General features: G+C 40.2%; 3 protein-coding genes across 3 annotated transcripts; all 3 read left to right on the plus strand.

Annotated features, from left to right (window-relative positions):
- The first annotated feature begins 287 nt into the window (after positions 1-287).
- On the plus strand, positions 288-1,876 carry LOC135256097 (leukotriene B4 receptor 1-like). Its single transcript, XM_064337968.1, has one exon. The coding sequence runs from the start codon at positions 623-625 to the stop codon at positions 1,649-1,651; it is 1,029 nt and encodes a 342-aa protein (XP_064194038.1). The 5' UTR covers positions 288-622; the 3' UTR covers positions 1,652-1,876.
- A 3,518-nt stretch (positions 1,877-5,394) lies between these two features.
- On the plus strand, positions 5,395-7,875 carry LOC135254855 (leukotriene B4 receptor 1-like). Its single transcript, XM_064335416.1, has one exon. The coding sequence runs from the start codon at positions 5,443-5,445 to the stop codon at positions 6,370-6,372; it is 930 nt and encodes a 309-aa protein (XP_064191486.1). The 5' UTR covers positions 5,395-5,442; the 3' UTR covers positions 6,373-7,875.
- A 4,214-nt stretch (positions 7,876-12,089) lies between these two features.
- On the plus strand, positions 12,090-14,512 carry LOC135256098 (leukotriene B4 receptor 1-like). The gene has a single exon (XM_064337969.1). The coding sequence runs from the start codon at positions 12,330-12,332 to the stop codon at positions 13,254-13,256; it is 927 nt and encodes a 308-aa protein (XP_064194039.1). The 5' UTR covers positions 12,090-12,329; the 3' UTR covers positions 13,257-14,512.
- The last annotated feature ends 6,226 nt before the right edge of the window (positions 14,513-20,738 follow it).

A 20,738-nucleotide genomic window follows, 5' to 3' on the forward strand; every position in this document is an offset into this window, starting at 1 on the left:
GTAACGTAGTAAACATGATATCAACAAAAATGTAGAAATAATTAGCAATTGAGTGAAACAATACAAATTGTATAATCTAATACATCTATGAGTATTAGTTCATATGATCGTGATTGAGCAGTCTAACATATCTTACTGGGGGACATTTTTAAATTAGTTTGAACATGCTTTGCCTTGTCCGGTTTTTTCTACATAGGATAATATTTGTGTGATGTATACTTTATTTCAAATTACTGATGGCCGCAGAATGTCATTACCACTCATGGTCAAGAAGACACACTATATAGCCAAAACTATATGAACACCTGATATCCAAGATCTTATACAAAACCGCGGGCATTAATATGGCGTTGGCAAAGCCATCGCTGCCGTAACAACCTCCATTGTTCTGGGAGGGCTTTATACTAGATGTTGTGTAGATGTAGATTGACTGCACCCATACGCTGAGCGACATTGATTCCAGAAAATAAAGCACTAGGTCACAGTTAGAAAGAAACTGAGGCAGTGAGAATGACTTCTTCAGCAGTCAGAGGATGCTTCGGCAGATGCTTCAAAAAAATGTAAATGCAAACGCTACAGCCAGGCCCTTCATGGAAATAATGTGAAGTGCCTCTTTGTTTAAATGCGTGTGGATGGATTTCTTGTTTGCATCTCTTTTGAAAACACGAGCATATTAGTTTTTGGCTTCCGTAAAACTAGTATTTCATTTCCTCATTCAGAAACTGTTCAGATCTCCCTCTTCACCATGCAGCATCTCAACACCTCCAGCTCCAACTCCACCTTCTCCTGGAATATTGACCAAGTGGCCCCCAGTGTGGTCCTGGGGCTGTGCTGTCTGATGGGCGTCCCTGGCAACATTGCGGTCATCGTGGTGATAGTGCGCAGGTACAAGAGTGAGAATTTCACCCTGAAGCTGATGCTGAACCTGGCGGTCTCTGATCTCTTGTCCCTCATCACACTACCGATGTGGATCTATGCCTTGCTATACGGCTGGGTGTTTCAACGCTTGACCTGCAAGTTAATAACTTATTTTATCTTCTGTAATTTATACTCAAACCTGCTGACAGTCACTGTGATGAGCGTGCAGCGCTACCTGGCTGTGCTGTACCCTCAGTACTGGGCGAGGCTGCGTGGGATGGGTGAGAGGGTTCTGCTGGTCACCCTGTGGGGGCTGTCAGGTGTTCTTGCCTCCCCCGTGTTCGTGGTGTGGGATGTGGTCAAGGACGATGGACAGTTATTTTGCTATAGGAAGTCCAACGGGGAGGCAGTGGCCGTTCTGCTCATGGAGACTCTGCTGGGGTTTGTTGTCCCTTTCTCCATCCTGGTCACCTCTTACTTCTGCCTCCACAAGAAAGTGAACCAGACCGTCTTCTTCAGCAGCCAGAGGATGACCAGGCTTGTGACCAGCATCGTGGTCACCTTCTTCATCCTCTGGAGTCCCTTTCATGTCATCAACGTGCTGGAAATATCCTCGATCATGCTAAAATCCAGAAGTCTGCTTAAATTCTCTGAGGTTGCTCGAAACTTTACTGTAGCTCTCACCTTCATCAACAACTGTGTGGACCCCTTCCTCTATGCCTTCAGCTCACGAAATCTCAAGATTCCCAGTCATCAGGAAACACCACAAATGTCTCCACCAGGAATGTCTTAAACATCTGGCCATCTTCCTAACGTCTCCACAGCTGAGGAACTCCATTCTTACTGCTACAGTAAACTGTCTGTTGAACTGAAATGTACAATTGACAGTTCAAGCATTTATCAGATGCAAAGTAACGTCATGGAGCCATGTCAGTTTTTGTACATAGCCTTTTTATCATCTAGATTGCTTCTTAAATTTCTTTCTACGTGCTTAGCTTTTTATAAATTAGACCAGTCATATTATTATTAAGCAAGGCTGATGTTTGTTTCATTCATAATACAAATCTTCTACTTATGCAAATACTTTTCAATAAATGTCTTTCTTGTTGGTGACAATTGCATGAATATTACACTGCTACTGTATAGTCTCTCGAGGAGAAAGTATCCAAATTTTATCAGTAATGATACATTTACATTCTATTACTCATTACTTCACCCTTAATTATATGCAGAATCTGAACAAATATATTTTTTCAACACATACCACTGCAGAATCACATAGGAAACCAGGTGTGGTTAGAGTTTGGATGACATCTTAATTTTAAAAAATGAGCTGAAGCTGAACACCAAGCTGATGTGATATGAATGTTATACATTTTCAGAGGGTCTGCTCCTCTGTCGGGTATGTAACATGCATCTTGTGTGAACTGACTCCCCATCTGAAACATAAAAAATACTGACTGGATAATGATCTATTCATAAGCGATTATGAAACCCTTGGGATACTATTTGGAATAATCTTAGTTTTAGTTTATTTTAATCTTAGTTTATCTTAGTTTATCTAAAAATCCTGATCATCAGCTTACGCATGTTAACCGTCTTCATCGAACGTACTTGACACTTGGGAAACGCCACATCATGAAACTTGTACATTCTCTGATTTGTAAGCTATGCCCTCGGGGAGCTGTAAGCACTTTCATGCGCACGTTTTTGGATTGCCCCACTGCAAAACACGTTTGGAAGCAAGTGGCCGCAACATCATGCAATATTTTCACCAGAGACATTCCATACTAATTTTGAATGATTATTCTTAGCTCGATTAATTACTACCTCAAAAATGTTGGTTGATTGGTCGTACAGCATCTAAACGAATGCTTGCGCAGAGGTAAAAGACACCAGATTCTTTGTCCTGATCCCATTGAGTGAATGGCTACCTTGATATTATATATGTGGAAATTAGATGCTTCAAAAAGTTTATGAGCCCTTTGGAAATACTTGTATTTGTGGTCTGATCTACATTTGAGTCACAATAATAGAGACTATCTTAAACTAATCACAACCAAATAATTGTACTTTTTGCTTGTCTATAATAAATGCATCATTTAAACATTCACAGTTTAGGTTGGAGATCATTACATTTACATTACATTACAGGCATTTAGCAGACATTCTTATCCAGAGCGACTCACACAACATTCTGCATAGCATTTACATTGCATCCATGTATACAGCTGGACATATACTGAAGCAATGCAGGTTAAGTTCCTTGCTCGAGAGTACAATGGAAGTGTCCCACCCAGGAATCAAACCTGTGACCTTCAGGTTACAAGACCAGTTCCTTTCCCATTATACTACACTGCCGCCCATATGTGAACCTATGTGAACCTCTAGGCTAGAGGTTTTGACTTCTCCAAAAGCTAATTGGAGTCAGTTGTTCTAATCAATGAGATAAGATGTGGGCTAGAGTTGCCCTGCTCTCTCTAAAAAAAAAAAAAGACCTTGTTGCATGTCTCATGCGAAAGACCTGGATGTTCCACAACACTTCTGGGACAATGTTCAGATGGATTGAGACAAAAGCTCAACTTTTTTTTGCATAAATGCACAACACAATGTTTAGAGGGAAAAAGCACTGCTCACCAACACAAAAACCTCATACCAACCGTGAAGCATGGTGGAGGAAGCATCCTGGTTTGGGGCTGCTTTGCTGCCTCAGGGCCTGCACCGCTTTAAATCATTGTGGGAACAAAGAATTCAAAATTGTATCAAGAAATTGTACAGGAGAATGTCAGGGTATCGGTCCATCACCTGAAGCTTAATAGAAGTGGGTGATGACACAAGACAATGACCCAAAACACATGAGTAAATCAACATCACAATGGTTTTGGCATGTCCAAGTCAGAGTCCAGACCTTAACCCAATTGAGATGTTGTGGCATGACCTCAAGAAATCAGAGAAATATCAATGAACTGAAGTAGTTTTGTAAGGAGGAATGGTCTAAAATTCATCTTATTATAATAGAGGCATGCGCACATCCAAAAATTTAGCGCGGGTGCCTGGTAAAAAAAGAAAAATAATGCAAAATAAGAAAATAATACCAGCACACTGCTATTATGCTCCCAAGTGATTTATTCAACTACAATCCGTGTGCAGTGACGTCACGCTCGAACGCTCGAACACAATTTTGGTTATGCGCACGCTGCAGCACAACTCTGCAGTATATATGTTCAGACCTGAGATATACACGTTTAAAATGTCCACAATTGTGCACTTCAGCAGCGTATGACCATCTTGACTTGGGTGCACAACTGCTGTGTAAGTGAAGGGGAATGAGATATGAGCACAAGAGTGATTCCCATAGATACTGTAAGGGCATTGGAACTGGTACCGGCAGTTGGTACAGGACTAAATTAAAAGAAATTTAGTAGAGCATTATCGCAACTTCTGATCAGATTCAAATGTTGTTTTCCACGTAACTGTAAGTGGGCCAAAAAAACAAGCGAATTAACAAAAATTAAAAAAACATAGCAGCTTTTGACATGGTTGACCACAACCTTATTTTGTCACATCTTAGCTTGCCTGTAAGATATTTCAAGCTGGATGACCAACCAAATCATGACCTAAAGCACAACTTAGCCCAAACCGAGGGGCTATACTTGCCAGCCAAATCCTACCCCCTGCTGGATCTATCCTTCATCATGAGATGGCACCAAAGCATCATCATCTTCATCAGCTGGGAATCTTGGAGTGGTATTGGGCAAACAAACCATCCCTCTACAAGAACATCATTTGTGAGGTGTGCAGATTCTTTCAATATAACAGATCCGGGCAATTCTTCTTCACCACCTTATCAACACAGCTGTTAGTGTGGACGATCTCCCATCTGGACAACAGCTCTGTCCTTCCTCTGCCATCAGACCTCTGCAACTACAGTACTCCAGAATGCTGCTGCTCATCTGATCCACAACCTCTTGCCATACCTCTCCATTCTGCTGCCTCTAGGCAGGTTACCCTTACCCCCCCCCACCCCCCCGTCTGTATTGCCAGATCTTGTCTTGTGTGTGTGTGTGTGTGTGTGTGTGTCCCTTCCAGTGGTGGAATTAGCTTCCCAGGAAAGCAGAAACCCTGTCCATTTTCTGACACAGACTGAAATCTCACCTGCACTTTGGCTCCTCTGATCCCCTTTAGAAATCCTTCCTTTCTTTTTTTTTGCGTTATTTTGATTTATATTGGATACTGGTATATCTACAGTTGTGTAAGATTAGCTATATGTCTAATTGCATTTTCTTTTCTTACAACACAAATTGTTTGGTCTTAGGATGAAATTACACTAATTGATTACAAATGAGTCTGCATTTATTGACAATAGTGCTACTGTTCTCCTCTACTGTACTTCACTCTGAATAAGAACATCTGATGAGTGACTATACAATAATTGTTAATTATGAAAGTGCGATGTTTCGTGACCGAGTAGGAGAAGTTCAATGAAAAAGAGAAGTTACTCTGCTGGATTTCAGAGGACTATGGTGTAACATTTCCTAATTCCGTTTGAGCCAGATGTCAGCTGTATATCTAGCTTCATCCTGAATGAATATCAGTTTGAAGATGTCACTTCTCAACGTCTCCGACCCAAACCTTGACTCTGTCAACTCTGACCTCATAGCCCCTAGCGCTGTTATGGGGCTGTGCTGTGTGATTGGAGTCTCTGGCAACATCGCAGTGGTTTCGGTGATACTGTGCAATCGCAAGAGTGGGGATTTAAACTTCACTCTGAAGCTGATGCTGAACCTGGCTTTCTCCGACATCCTGTCCCTCCTCACGCTGCCCATGTGGATTTACACCTGGCTGTATGGCTGGAGCTTTGGCCTCGGTATGTGCAAACTGGTCTCCTATGTGGTCATCGGCAGCTTGTACGTCAGTGTGCTGACGGTCACCCTGATGAGCGTGCAGCGCTACCTGGCTGTGCTGTACTCTCAGGACTGGGCGAGGCTGCGTAGGACAGGTAAGAGGCTCCTCCTGGTTGCCTTGTGGGTGCTGGCGGGAGTCCTCGCCTCACCAGCGATTGTTCTGGGGGACGTGGTCGGTGAAGAGATGCAATGCAGATGGCACTACAGATCGGACGCAGAGGAAGTGGCCACCTTGCTCATGGAGACCCTGCTGGGGTTTGTCATCCCTTTCTCCATCCTGCTCACCTCTTACTTCTGCCTCCACAAGAAAGTGAACCAGACCGCCTTCTTCAGCAGCCAGAGGATGACCTGGCTGGTGACCAGCATCGTGGTCACCTTCTTCATCTTCTGGTGCCCCGTTCACATCACCAACATCCTGAAAATCTCTGCGATCTTGCTCGAATCCGAAAGTCTTAAGGCGTTTGCGAAGGTCAGCGCGGGCTACACCCAGGCTCTGACCTTCCTCAACTGCTGTGTGAATCCCTTTCTCTATGCCTTTGCTACCCGCTGCCGTAAGGAGAGCACAGAGCAGTCTGCAACATCACAGGCCATTTCAACATCCAATTTATAACTCCCAGAGGGGCATCAGTGATGGCAGCCCAGTGCGTTCCCTGGGATAAAATGACTTATTTATAATCATTCATTGTAATTACTTATTTACTATTTGGTGTAATCATTTTTGTGTAGTTCCAGTACTATTTTGTGCGTGACAAAATAGAACAAATGTGTATGTAGCTTAGGTGTTTCCTTACCGTCAATCTATCATCTGATTTTACATGATTTCACCATTGTGGAAAGTTATGCAAAAGACACTGCGGCAGGAAATGAAATGTTATTGCAACAGCCAATGTTATTTATACAGTACATAGCTCTTTATGTCACATTGTCTGAAGACACACTAGCCCTAAGCTCCACTTATTGTGATAATATTTTAGTAATAGCCTGTTGAAATTATTGCTCCTGTGATATTAGATGGTTTATGGCTGTTCTAGCTTATTTGGACATAACGTGAATAAAACATATTAAAACTCTTTTTGTAAATTGCTCTTCTACACATTTTAGCCGTAATTTTCATAGTATGATGGAATAGGTACAGTATGTTTTCAATGATAATTTTGAATGATCAATTCAATTAAGATGCAAAAATTGTTATTCTTCAATGCTTATATTTTTACTTTTTTTTCTTGGTGACTGCTTATTGCGCTACTAGTTACGCAATACATATGTTCTTGTCTTGTAAATGCATTTGTGGTATCTTTCCACTATTTCACTGAAATCTCTGGATTTGTGTATAAAAACCAATTACGTAATGCCTTTTTACTATATCTTATTTATTTACATTCAGTAATGGATTAGATCATTGGTTCTCAACCACGGTCTTGGGCACCCCGTATGTGTGCTGTTTCTCATTCTAACCAGAGAATTTAAACTCAGTTCAGTGCTTTTCATGTTTCTGAGGGGATTATTTACATTGTTAAGCCACATTATGCCAGAAATATATATATATGCGTGCCATGAAGAATAAAAGTCCCATATTCACATTTTTATACTGCAAACAATTACATAAAGACAGGCCAAATGTTTTAACTGATCATATTAAAGACTGGTGGGAATCAATGGTCTCCAAAGTGGTGAAAGTTTGGACACTAAAACTAACCATTTGGCATATAATGAAGAAGTCAAAGACAAAGAAAATGATAATGAGCTAACCATTCATTGTGTTAATAAGTTTAAGGAAATAAAAAGAACTTGAAAACATGTTTGAAATATAGCACAAAAAAATCACAATGTGAACATAGAGCATTTATTTTTCATGGCATGCATTGCATTTCTGACAAAATTTGGCTTAAGAGGGTAACTAATCCTAAATATGAAAAGCCCCAAATGAAGAAAAATTAACGGCTTGTTAAAATTCTGGGATTGCAGTTGTGGTTGGAATAAGAACCAGCATACACAGGGGGTCCCCAGGGCTGAGTTAGTGTATCAGAAGAACCCTGCTTCGTGCAAATTGCAAAAGTTCACAGAACTGAGTCATTTGAGGTGCATTTAAAGATTAATAAAATGGTGCCGCAGATCATGGTTTTGATGTTGGAATTCTTTGTTTGATCTGATGTGTCTACTGTGCTTCCCAAAGGGAATGCTTCGTTTGATGTTGTCCATATGTCTCCGCACTACAATACACAGTGTGCACTGCTAATATGGAGTAGACAGAGGTATAGGCTTGGTTTCTAAAGAATGTCCTATTCCACGGGAGGACAGCATTCTGCCACCTCTGTCCTGGAAACCCCAAAATGACTTATCTCAGCACCAAAATCTCGCAGATGCAATGCTTTTGTTCCTTCGGGAACATTGAATAAGGTTCGCGAACGCTGGATAGACTTTGCGTCTGATTTGCTGCAAAAATATTGTCCGTATGTCTTTGCGTGAGAGAATGAAGAAATACTGCCAGAAGCAGCCTGAATCATATTTGCGTATAAGGAAAACAGCAGCAGCAAACTTTTGGCTATACAGTGTACACACACTTAACCACAACTCATAGGTGAAAGGGATATATATATATAGATATATATATATATATAGATATATAGTATATATATATATATATATATATAGATATATATATATATATACAGATATAGATATATATATATATAAGGATATAGATATATATAGATATATATAGATAGATAGATATATATAGATAGATAGATATATATAGATAGATAGATATATATAGATAGATAGATATATATAGATAGATAGATATATATAGATAGATAGATATAGATATATATAGATAGATATATATATATATATATATATATATAGATATGCATACACAGCTGTTTCCCATATCAGATAAGAGTGTCAGGGAGGGGTGCAGGAATGGACCCAAGCGCAGAGTGCAAAAATACAAAACTCCAAAATGGGGAAAACAAAAGACTTTAATGAACTCAACGGGAACAAGGACCAAAACTCGCAGGGTTTAACAAACACAACGAGAATCCTAAAATGCGGAAAACAAAAGTACAAAACTAATAATATAACGAAGATACCAGCTGGTCCCAAGTGATAAGAGGCAGGGAGGGTGCGGAATGGACCCAGCAGCACAAGTAGCACAAACAAAAAGCCCAAATGGGGCAAAACAAACGAACGTTAATGAACTCAACGGGACCAAGGAACCGAAGCTCGCAGGGTGGTTAACAACACAACGAGACCTAAAAAGGAGGGAAAAACAAAAGCTACAAAAAGACCAAAATCGAGCAACCAGTGTGGCAATGGAAACAAGAACAGTAACAGGACAGGCTAAAGCAGAGGAACAGGCGGCTACAATGGTAGCGCAAACAGCAATGACAGGGAACAGGACCACAAAAAGCATGCAACAGGTAGGCATGAGACACGCAGCAAGGATCCAGCACCTATTGGAGAAGGTAGGCCTTAATTGATCAGATCAAAAGTGATAAGACAAAATTAGGGCACAATTAACAATAGGCTCAAGAGTGGAAGGAACACGAGACATCAGCAACTAATATGTAATTGGAAACAATAACAATTAACAGGAGCTCAATGATTTGGTGAGCATTTGGGTTCAACATTGTGAATGAAAGTTGGGATGTACAGACCCTGACAAGCGAATTTGAACAGGTATTAGGTGCTGGGACAGGACTAAAGTAGATACATTTATTAGAGAATTATTATGCCCTTTCAATTGATCAGATTCAAAAGTTGATATATACAAAATTAACCAAATTAAAATATATGGTTGTTCTTTCAAGTGTTTGAAAGAACGGTATTTCTAGCTGCTAACTATGAACATTGAGCTTCAAAAGGAGCTTCATTATTTGATTTAATAACTTTTGTGTAGTTTCAATACTATTTTGTGAATGAAAACGTTGCTTGGATGTTTTTTTACCATTGATTTGTAATCTGATTTTACATGATTTCACCATTGTGGAAAGTTACACTAAAGGCATTGTGGCAGGATATGTAATACTATTGCAATGGCCAATGCTATTTATACAGTAAAGAAATGACTCTATGTGGCTCGATGTTTGAAGAAGAACCAGGTATATGCTGCACATTGTTTTAGTAATTGCTGATTGAAACGATTGCTCCTGTGATGTTCGATGGGTTATGAATGTTCTAGTTTTTTGGACATAAAGTGAAAAGAACAAATTACAAGATTAATTTTAATATTAAATCTACAGATAGGTGGTATGAAACTGAATTACGCAATACCTTTTTAATGTATCTTATTTCATTTACGGTCAGTAATGGACTAGATCAGTGGTTCTCAACCTCGGTCCTGGGGACCCACTGTGTATGCTTGGGGGTCCCCAGGACACAGCACAGTGGGTCCCCAGGAGCCTGTTTACATTACATGCATTTGTTTGCAATACAGCACAAGAAGCACAATGTGAACATGGAATAATGTATTCTTCATGGGATGCATAGCTATATATTTCTGCCACAATGTGGTTTTAAGTCACACTTAAAAGACAGTGAGGCAAACTGCATTCTTCAGTAGCCAGAGGATGCTTCATTGAGAACTTTGAGAAGAGAAAAATGGCAATAAAAATGATGCTACAGCCAAGCCCTTCATGGAAATAATGTGGTGTCTCTTTGTTTAAATGCGTGTGGATGGTTTTTTTATTTGCCTCTCTTTTGAAAACACGAGCTTCCGTGTGTTCAAAAGAGATGCAACCCCTTCAGCTCCCGTAAAACTAATATTTTATTTCCTCATTCAGAAACTGTGCCCCCAGTGTGGTCCTGGGGCTGTGCTGTCTGGTGGGCATCCCTGGCAACATTGCGGTCGTCGTGGTGATAGTGCGCAGGTACAAGAGTCAGAATTTCACCCTGAAGCTGATGCTGAACCTGGCGGTCTCTGATCTCTTGTCCCTTCTCGCACCACCGGTGTGGATCTATGCCTTGCTGTATGGCTGGGTGTTTCAACCTTTGGCCTGCAGGTCAATAACTTATTTTTTCTACTGTAATATGTGCATTTTAAACCTGCGCTGCTTCAGTTGGGTGCTTCGGCCAGGGGACGAGGTCTGGGTTCGGTTACAACCCCCCTTGACGGAAGGGGCCGAAGCAAGACGGCGACTGGGAGGGTCCCCGCACCGTCTACCAGCGGCTGTGTGATGTGGTGTACCGAGTCCGTCTACAGCGCGAGGGGGTCCTGCGCATGCGCCACCCGGGTCCATGCAGGGGGCATTGCTCCCAGACCCACAGTCACAGTCACAGAGAAACTAAGCTCTCGAGACGGCATGTTTTTAAAGGATATTCCAGGGCCTTCCTACCTAAATAAGTTCTTATTCTTGGCACCTGAAACATAGGGTCGTTTTTGGTAGAATGCTCTTTTCCACAGAAGCACAACTGCCTGCCTTCTCCACCCGGGAACCCTCAAAGTGACTTTACCTTGGCATTTCTATCTTCACCGCTGTTTGTTCTTCCTCACATGCCTCCAGCTCTTCACTATCAGTCTGTTATGGAAATATATTCTTGACTAGATAGAACTAGACAGAATCAATAGATTTCCATGGAAAACAATGGGATTGACACATCACAGGAGGGCAGGAGGCATAGTATGTCTCAGTTTTCTAATTAATAAGTTTTAATGGAAATGCTTAAACAAATCTAAAACTCGTTAGATCCCTTTTTCTGAAGTTGTTAAGGCTGTGTCCAGTCAGCTAGTGAGATATAGCCTGGGGCTCATTTTACGAATGAGTGCAAGCTGAGCCCCATGTGTGTTTTTCTGATGTGCAAGCTGAGATTTATATAGATTTTTCCTGCTTAATAATTTTCATTAACTAAAATTCTTTGACAAATCTATAACTTCTTGGATCCTTTTTTTGGGAAAGTCTTTAAGGCTGTGTCCGGTCTGCTAGTGAGAAATACCCTGGGGCTCATTTCACAGAAGTTGTGACGTGCCAGCTGATATTTATATAGATTTATCCTTCTCTTTTTGGAGTGTTTGCATAGAAATCACAATTGCAAGCCCCAAACACGGGTTGCAAAGTTCTTTTGTGAAGTGAGGCCCTATTTCCCATCATGGTGACTCCAGTAGGGGCCCTGTAATCACCACAACTGCCATACACCTCTAAACAGTCAACATGAAATTGCAGTCGGAGCAGAAACACATGACAATACAGGAAACTAACAGCAGACACTTTCTTTCATTTAAAATATATGCATATGCATGATTATCCCATCGCATAGTATGAACGGCATGTGGGATGCAAATTGCAAAATGTGGTGTTATCCTGTTTTAAAAAATAAGAAGTGTGAGCTACTTTTTGCTAACACATACCACCATTGTGCGAACTGAGCATTTGTTTCCCTTGTAAATATATGAACATTCATGTTTTTGGGTTAATAATTGCTCCAACTGTTAAAAGGGAAGTGAGAGGGATGAGTACAAATGTGTTTGAGGATGCTGCATCTTAAAACAAAACCAATTGCTGCATTACACATAAAACTGTGCAGTGCTTCCTGCCTAAACGACAGTTGCTGGACTCTTGCCTCACTATGCAGTATCTCAATATCACCAGCTCCAGCTCCAACTCCACCTTGTCCTGGAATATTGACCAAGTGGCCCCCAGTGTGGTCATGGGGCTGTGCTGTCTGGTGGGCGTCCCTGGCAACATTGCGGTCGTCGTGGTGATAGTACGCAGGTACAAGAGTCAGAATTTTACTCTGAAGCTGATGCTGAACTTGGCAGTCTCTGATCTCTTGTCCCTCATCACACTACCGGTGTGGATCTACACTTGGCTGCATGGCTGGGTGTTTCAACGCTTGGCCTGCAAGTTAATAACTTATTTTCTCTACTGTAATTTATACTCAAACCTGCTGACAGTCACCCTGATGAGCGTGCAGCGCTACCTGGCTGTGCTGTACCCTCAGTGCTGGGCGAGGCTGTGTGGGATGGGTGAGAGGGTTCTGCTGGTCACCCTGTGGGGGCTGTCTGGTGTTCTTGCCTCCCCCATGATCGTGATTCGGGATGTGGTTGTACTCAAGGACAAAGGTCAGTACAGTTGCATTAGGAAGCACAGGTCCGACGGGGAGGCAGTGGCCGTTCTGTTCATGGAGACTCTGCTGGGGTTTGTTGTCCCTTTCTCCATCCTGGTCACCTCTTACTTCTGCCTCCACAAGAAAGTGAACCAGACCGCCTTCTTCAGAAGCCAGAAGATGGCCAGGCTGGTGACCAGCATCGTGGTCACCTTCTTCATCTTCTGGAGTCCCTTTCATGTCATCAACATACTAAAAATATCATCGATTGTACTTAAATCCAGAACTCTGCTAAAATTCTCTGAGGCTGCTTGGTACATTACTGGAGCTCTAACCTTCATTAACAGCTGTGTGGACCCCTTCCTCTATGCCTTCAGCTCACGAAAACTCCGACAAGATGCTCAGTCACCAGGAAACACCGTGGATGTCTCCAACACGAATGTCTAAAACACCCGCCCATCTTTCTAGCATCTGCACAGCTGAGTAACTCTTTTCTTACCACTACAATAAACTAAACTGTCTGTGGAACTGAAATTTACAATTGGCAATTTATGCATGTACCAGAAGCGTTAAGTCGACATAACTAACGAAATGGGCAATAAAATGGTTATAAAACCACCAAAACGTCTCCTAAATAAAGGAAAACAAAGTCTCGTTTTTAATTGCGGAATTAAAAAAAGTGATTCTGCCTTCCTTACTGAGAGGGAAGGTCATTACACCATTTGGAAAGAGAGTGGAGGAGAGCTGGGGATGTGAGGAGAGAAAGCCAGCTTCCTGAAGAGACGGGACAGCCAGCTGGCCAGAGGATGCCAAGCAGAGGGATCTGGTTGGAGTGTATGGTGCCATCAGTGTCTGAAAGTAGGAGGAGGCAGTATCTTTTGTAGCTTGGCATGCCAGTGCCAATAACGTGGATACAGGATGTCAGTGAAACATGGTAATAAATTGTGTGGCAATTCGGTTGAAGACCAGGCATGCAGCAGCACTCTGGACCAGTCACAATAGGCCTAATTTCATAGGCCAGTAAACCAGCCAGCAAGGCACTGCAATAGTCCAGAAGTTACCAGGGTGTGGCCCAGCTCTGTGGCGTCTTGGGTAAGGAAAGTGTGAATTCTATTGATGTTGTGCAGGAAGAGTCTGCATCTCGGCCAATGTTTCCTAAGAAGTTCAGTTGGTCATGGAAACATTAGGATTCTTGGAACAGTCATTATACAGTATATCATCACTGATATGATAAGCATGCCATATTTATGGGTTTAATTTAAACCTGTTTAAAAAATAATTTAAAGGCAATTATTATATCATATCGTAACCTAAAGGTTCAATTCCCGAGTAGTACCCTTGAGGAAGGTACTTAACCTACATTGCTTCAGTATTTATCCTGCTGTATAAATGGATGCTATGTAAAAAAAAAAAAGTTGTATAAGTCATTCTGGATAAGAGCATCCGCAAAATGCCTGTAATGGAATGTAATATTACTATTTATTATTATATTGTGTTTCAAGCCACGCTTCAGGTTTAGTAAATATTTTTGTTATAATTAAGATTGCATTTTTATAATATTGATTTTCTTTTTGCTTGGGATAAGTGAATCTGTTATTATTCATACTGATTGAATAAGCTTGCTGTTTGTTTCATTTATGCTTAATGATGGCATTACTCATGCCCATGCAAATACTTTTCAATTAAAATTTTGTTCTTGTTGATGGCAGTGGCATCTATATATTACACTGGTACTATTGTCTCTCAGAGGGACAATAAGAAATCATAAACACACATCATTTATTACTAACATTATTATTTGAATACAGAAATAATTTCAATACACACCTTTAGAGAAACATACCGATGACAGTAAAGATGTAGTGAAATTTTCGAATAAGAGTGCATGTGTGCTGAAAGTTCCTCATAAGAGTGCATGTGTGGTGAAAGATCTGCATGAGAGTGCATGTGTAATGATCAATACTGCAGGAGGATCATTCTATCTTACTTGCTTTACCAATAGTGTGTGTGTCAGTGTGTGGGATAAATAAAGACATTTACCAAAACACTGATATAAATAAACATTGGCAGGAGTCTGAATCACTTTTGCATGTCAGGAAAATAGAAAGTAATGATGCACACATCGCAGAGTACTGCTTTATATAGTGGACATGCGACTCAATGCAACTTCTTTGTTTCCGTGATGCATTGCTGTCAAAACCACCCTAAGGTTCTGCTGGAATTGCAGTAAAGAGGTCTGAGCTCAACGGTAACCATTTCATCCACTAACCTGTCTCATTTTTGTTAAATTGTATTTTTCAATATTTAAAAATTATTGCCAACAAATGATCAACAATGTCAGTCCAGCCATATTTACAGATTTATTATTTCAGACAAACAGCCAGTCGGCACCACTGCCGGTTGAGTGCGCCCATTCACATCATTCAGAGTCCAGTACGAAAGTTTTCATCTGTGTGACAATGGAGGCTAATTACATCAACATTCAAATTAAAATCAAAATACAATTGGTGTCGACTGCCATATTGGGAAAACAACCACCAAAAACAGCCTTATTATTTGGTAATGCCCCATGCTGTTTCTGAAAGAGTGAGCAATGCATACGCAGCATCCTGTCAGCCTGCACGTTCCTGAGGTTGCAGGTAAAATAGCAATATCAGTTTAATTTCAACTCAATAATGTTTGGCATCCAGGTAACATCTTAGACTGACTGTACTTTTTATCTTTCAGTGTTATGTTTTAGACAATTGCTATAGATTGCTCATTGCAATAGATTGCAATAGATTATAAAACATTTCTTAATTTTTTAAGTTCTTAAGTTCTTAATTTTCATTTAAGTCACTGAAGGGCAGATAGTTGGCTCAGGAACCGGTAAGAGGACAAATGTATTTTCAGATATTAGCTGGAAAAGGCCTGTTGTTTGTCATCATTTTTTACCAATCCCCACAAGCATGGTTGTCTCTGTACTGCCAGACAGGAGGAAATTATGAATTGTGTAATCAGGCAGAAGCACTTTAACAAAAAAAAAATCTGAAAAACTTTTGAAGGGCCACTTGGAACATGACTGAGCTCGCATAATAAGTCACGTGAGCCTCTTCCTCTTCACCTCACAAAAACTCATGACACATGAAATTGTCTCCAGTAGAAATAGCTGATACCCCTGTGTGGTTGCCTTTGCCTTTGGCATTGTGTTGTTCAAACGAGGTTTCCTGGGGACTTAGTCACCAGAAAGGATATAGCACTGGCAACAGGTCATAGCTGAATAAGGAAGTGAATGCGACAAAACGCGATTCTTTCCCAATAAACTACGAAAAATCGTTGACAACGTTTCGCCAGGTGCAGCGTCTTTGACTGCTAACCTTAATAGCCTACGGTCTATGCTGCTAACACAGAGTGAATGCATAAGTGAATGCGATCATGAGTCAAGTTTCGGTTGACCTATAAAACGATATTCCAAAACCAAAATTAGACGTGTTATACATGGTTAGAAAGCTTATACTCTCACCTACTGAATAAATGAATTCTCTATCAAGCCAGACTGTACTAAAAAGGGCAACAACGCCGTCAACAACACGTGTGCAGCAGCTTATGGTCCGGTCTTTACTCTAGAAAACGATGTCAGCTTGTAATATGTAACATGTTGCTTTCGATGTTGTCGTTCTTTGTAGTACAATCTGGCTTGATCTACACTTCATCGATCCAATGGGTGACAAAATAGGCTTTTAAACTATGTTTAATATGTCAAATTTTACTGTTGTAATACCGTTTTATATCCCATCGTATTCGAAAGCTGCATTACGCATTCAGTCTGGTAGCAGTGAAAGCAACGCTTCCTCACCCCAACTCGTAAGTAAAAGACACTGCACCTGGCGAAATTTTATCGATTACTTTCGTCGTTTCTTGTTAAGCTACTTAGAACTGGGGAGCGACAGCATTCATTCTGCCTCTGTCTGTATATCTACTGAACACAGAAGATTTCATCGTCCAAAAGTGTCACTGCTCAAAATAAGAGATTATTTACTATTTCTCTAGCTCTTCGGACCATTCCCTGTGAAATGTGGTGCCCCTAGTTGAAAGGTCTTAACACCAAGAAAATAAGGACCCCTTAATGAAGTCCGAATTATTGCCTCATTCAAATTTCAATGATTTATTTATTTTGTTTGATTATCCTTGATTGTACTGTAAAATTTTTCTGATGCTAATGTTAAACTTGTTTTGCTCACTCAGTAGCCCATGAAGAAAAAAAGAAAAAATTATTCAAAAAATAAAAACGGCTGTCTTGTGATATGCCTGAGTATAAACTGAGTTTATATATATTCGGAATCGTGTTTATATATTCGGAATCGTGTTTATATATTCAGAATTCCACTTCTATATTCAGAATTCCACTTATATATTCCGAATTGAATTTGTATATTCAGAATTCCACTTATATATTCAAAATTGTGTTTATATATTCAGAATTCCACTTCTATATTCAGAATTCCACTTATATATTCAGAATTGAATTTGTATATTTTACACATAAACAGTAGTTTGAAGTTTCCGCACTGAGCTAATGGGACATAACTGATTTCACTGAAGAATTTTTTGCCATGTAGTAAATACAACACAGTAAGTAACAGCATAATTTGGTCTGGCTGATTGAAATTCCTGAGTGTGAATTTGCAGCATTTATTTTTAAGGGCATACATAGCTATTTCTGGCATAACCTGGCTTTTGGGGTAATTTGTCCTTCAGTAGAAGTAAATGGTAAATGGACGGCATTTATATAGCGCTTTTATCCAAAGCACTTTACAATTGATGCCTCTCATTCACCAGAGCAGTTAGGGGTTAGGTGTCTTGCTCAGGGAAGCTTCGACACGCCTAGTGTAATTACAAACAATTAGTAAACAATTAGTGTCTAATTAAGAACAATTACAATACAGAGCTTGTTAGTATGGTTGGAACAAAAACCAGCATACATAGTGGGTCCGCAGGGTAGAGAAACACTCATGTACACTCAAATTCAGTTCTACGTAGAGACTTGTGTTGGCTATGGGTTCTTATAGATGATCCTGCACGAATCTTCTATAATCCACCATCAAACTAATAATGGATTACCCTGCTTATTATGAATTCCAGAGCTCAGTGTCCATGCTGGTACTTACTAGCCCTCAGAATGCCACTCAGTCACAGTCACTTCCTGATAGAAAATAAGCCTTAATAAATCCTTCAGAACATTATCCACAGGTCTCAATCTGGACTTCACCAGCAACTATCCAAACTGACAGACTCAAATGTGAAAAGAAACCAAGAAAAGTCTGTTGTTCTTCCATTTCTTGAAGAACAGATTGAGGTAGTCTGGGTGATTAGGGTCCGCTCATGTTTGCAGTATGTTTTAGTGACTTTGTTTTAGGCTACACAGAACCTAGCACCAAAATCCCCACCAACCTGAGACATTAGCATTGCTATTTCCCATATAGAGGAATGCTATATGTTCTCCTTAAAGAGAAAGATTATTTAAATATACATTGTATTTCATCAACTTTTGTAACATCCAGTATATATTTCTGAGTGTTGTCATTCTACACAATATACAGTTGCTTGACATATGATTTTGGGGGCTCTATTTGCGAGGATTGTTTTGCATAATGGAATTAGAGGGATTATACAGGATATCACACCTGGGTATAATGCACATGCTGTTATCATACCAATTTATACTGATTGATATGATTATTACCAAAAATATGTATTAAGTACAGAGTTTACTCCTCGCCTAGTCCTTGGTCCTCTCATCAGTGCTTGGAAAAGAACTGGGTAAATGTAGAATTGTTGTGATGTAGTTTCCTCTAGTGGTCACCGATACACATTGCTGATATGCTCCGTGAAGTGGGAAACAGAAAACATACTGTCGATTTAACTCTTGAACTGAAGAACATTCAAGTGGTTTTTAAAACTGATTTTGATTTTAAATTTCCAGTTTTAAATTCCAGCAAATTGGCATTGTCATGGCAATTTGTACAAAGCATTTGGATTCACCAAGTAAAATGAGAAAATTTGACTTATGCATATCTCGGCGATACACTGTGGTGATGCTTCTCCCTAGTGGTGAAACTGCTTAAACTACCACTTTTCATTTGTGGACAATGTCATTTTTAAAAATGACTTTTTACTACGAGTTTGAAGCGCTGTAAAACATTTGAGAGGAATAATTTAGCAAAAAAGTTTGGCTTTTTCAGCAGGGTAAACATGGGTTCACCATAGATTCACAGGACCATATTTGGCTTAAACACTTGAAACTGGGAATGACTCAAACTAGGAAATCGAATATCAAAGAAGCTCTGGAAACAATCACACAATTCATACTGTCACTTACAAGTTATGGTAGGAGTATCAGATCCCCACACACTGCATATTTTATACCTCTACAAGGATAGGATAAGGGAACAGCAGCAAAAATGCATGCTGGAGTGCCTGCCGACAGACAGACACACACACACACACACACACAATGTGCTGTGACACAATTTCAACATATTCTTAGCTTCAATAATAGTCAAAAGTCCCCAAAAACAATTTTGTTAAAAGATACCTAAATACGTAAAAACAAATCTATAGAGTACATTAAAAATGGAGGTCGCTGTGTTCATGGCACGGAAGTATTAACCAGGCAAAAAGAGGCAAGCAACCCATGTTAGACACAAAACATATACAAGCAAATACTTTCAAATATATACATTTGAAAGACTGGCCATTCCCACGCATCTCCTCAGAAAGACACAAGGTGGGAAATCCTCTGACTGGTAGCTAGACAGGTCATGAGTGTGGAGGAGGATTTTTATGTAAAGCTATGACATCAGGACAATGCTGAGAGCAGGGGAACTGAGTCACTAGTGTGGAGGTGTTTGGTCAGTTTGGCGATGGCAGGAGGGGCCGGGCGGGTAGTCAGTCACTGATTTGCATGAGAAAGGGAGCTCTTTGCCTCATTAACCCTTTCACTCTAACTGTGAGGATGAATGCAGACAGCATGTTATACACGTCACATAATTTTTCAGCTGAGAGAAAATGCAGCAGTGGACCAGCAAGTGACACAGGGAAAGTTTCTCAGACTACTTTTAATAAAAATATTACTATAAGAAGATTGTGTGTGAGTGTGTGTGTGTGTGTGCAGATGGTCAAAAATTACCACAGCAGACTAAAGCCTCCTCATTAAAAAAAATTCTGCATGCTGTGGTACAGACAAATTATTTGCTTTTAAATGGCTGCCTCTCTGTTTTGGAAATCTTTCCCTCATCATCCAAGGTTGTTTAATACTCAAGGCATGAGCTGTTCGCTCTAAGAAACAAGATGATTTGAAAATAGCATACAGCTTTTCTTTTTTATTGGCTGAAATATGTTTCTGCCTCAAACTTAGGCAATTTTAATCTTACTGAGCTGACTCTCTAGCTAACTCTTCACATGTAGTCCAAAGCCAGTAAATTCAACCACAGACAAAATAAATTTTATTCCCAGATGTCTTAATATTTTATTTTCCACACGGCTCTAGGGGTTCTCTCATATGCAAACTACTTGTGATACAGCATGATGATTCTCATGGAAACTTAAACTTTAAAGAAGGCCTTTGAAAGGCTGTGTATTTTGATGGAACACGTTTATAGGTAATGACTACACTAGCTAGTTGTAAACTGTTGACCGTAGTGTAGCGCTGTGTTGACTGTAGACTCTCCATTTTGAAGGCGTTTCCTCAAAATATTCTTATACCCAAGAATCTCCTCTTAAACTGTATTGCACTAAGGCAAACAGATTAAATACTTATATATTAAATAGTGTGCAGACCTCGTCCTCCGTAGTCCGGTGTGCGCTGGAACTTGCCATTGAGCCATAACACGGTCTTCTGTCGCATGCTGCAGCAAAGGGTTCTGTGAAACCCTCGCTGGTTAAGAGATT

This window comes from Anguilla rostrata, chromosome 5 (assembly GCF_018555375.3).
Source record: "Anguilla rostrata isolate EN2019 chromosome 5, ASM1855537v3, whole genome shotgun sequence".
Taxonomy (NCBI): Eukaryota; Metazoa; Chordata; class Actinopteri; order Anguilliformes; family Anguillidae; genus Anguilla; species Anguilla rostrata.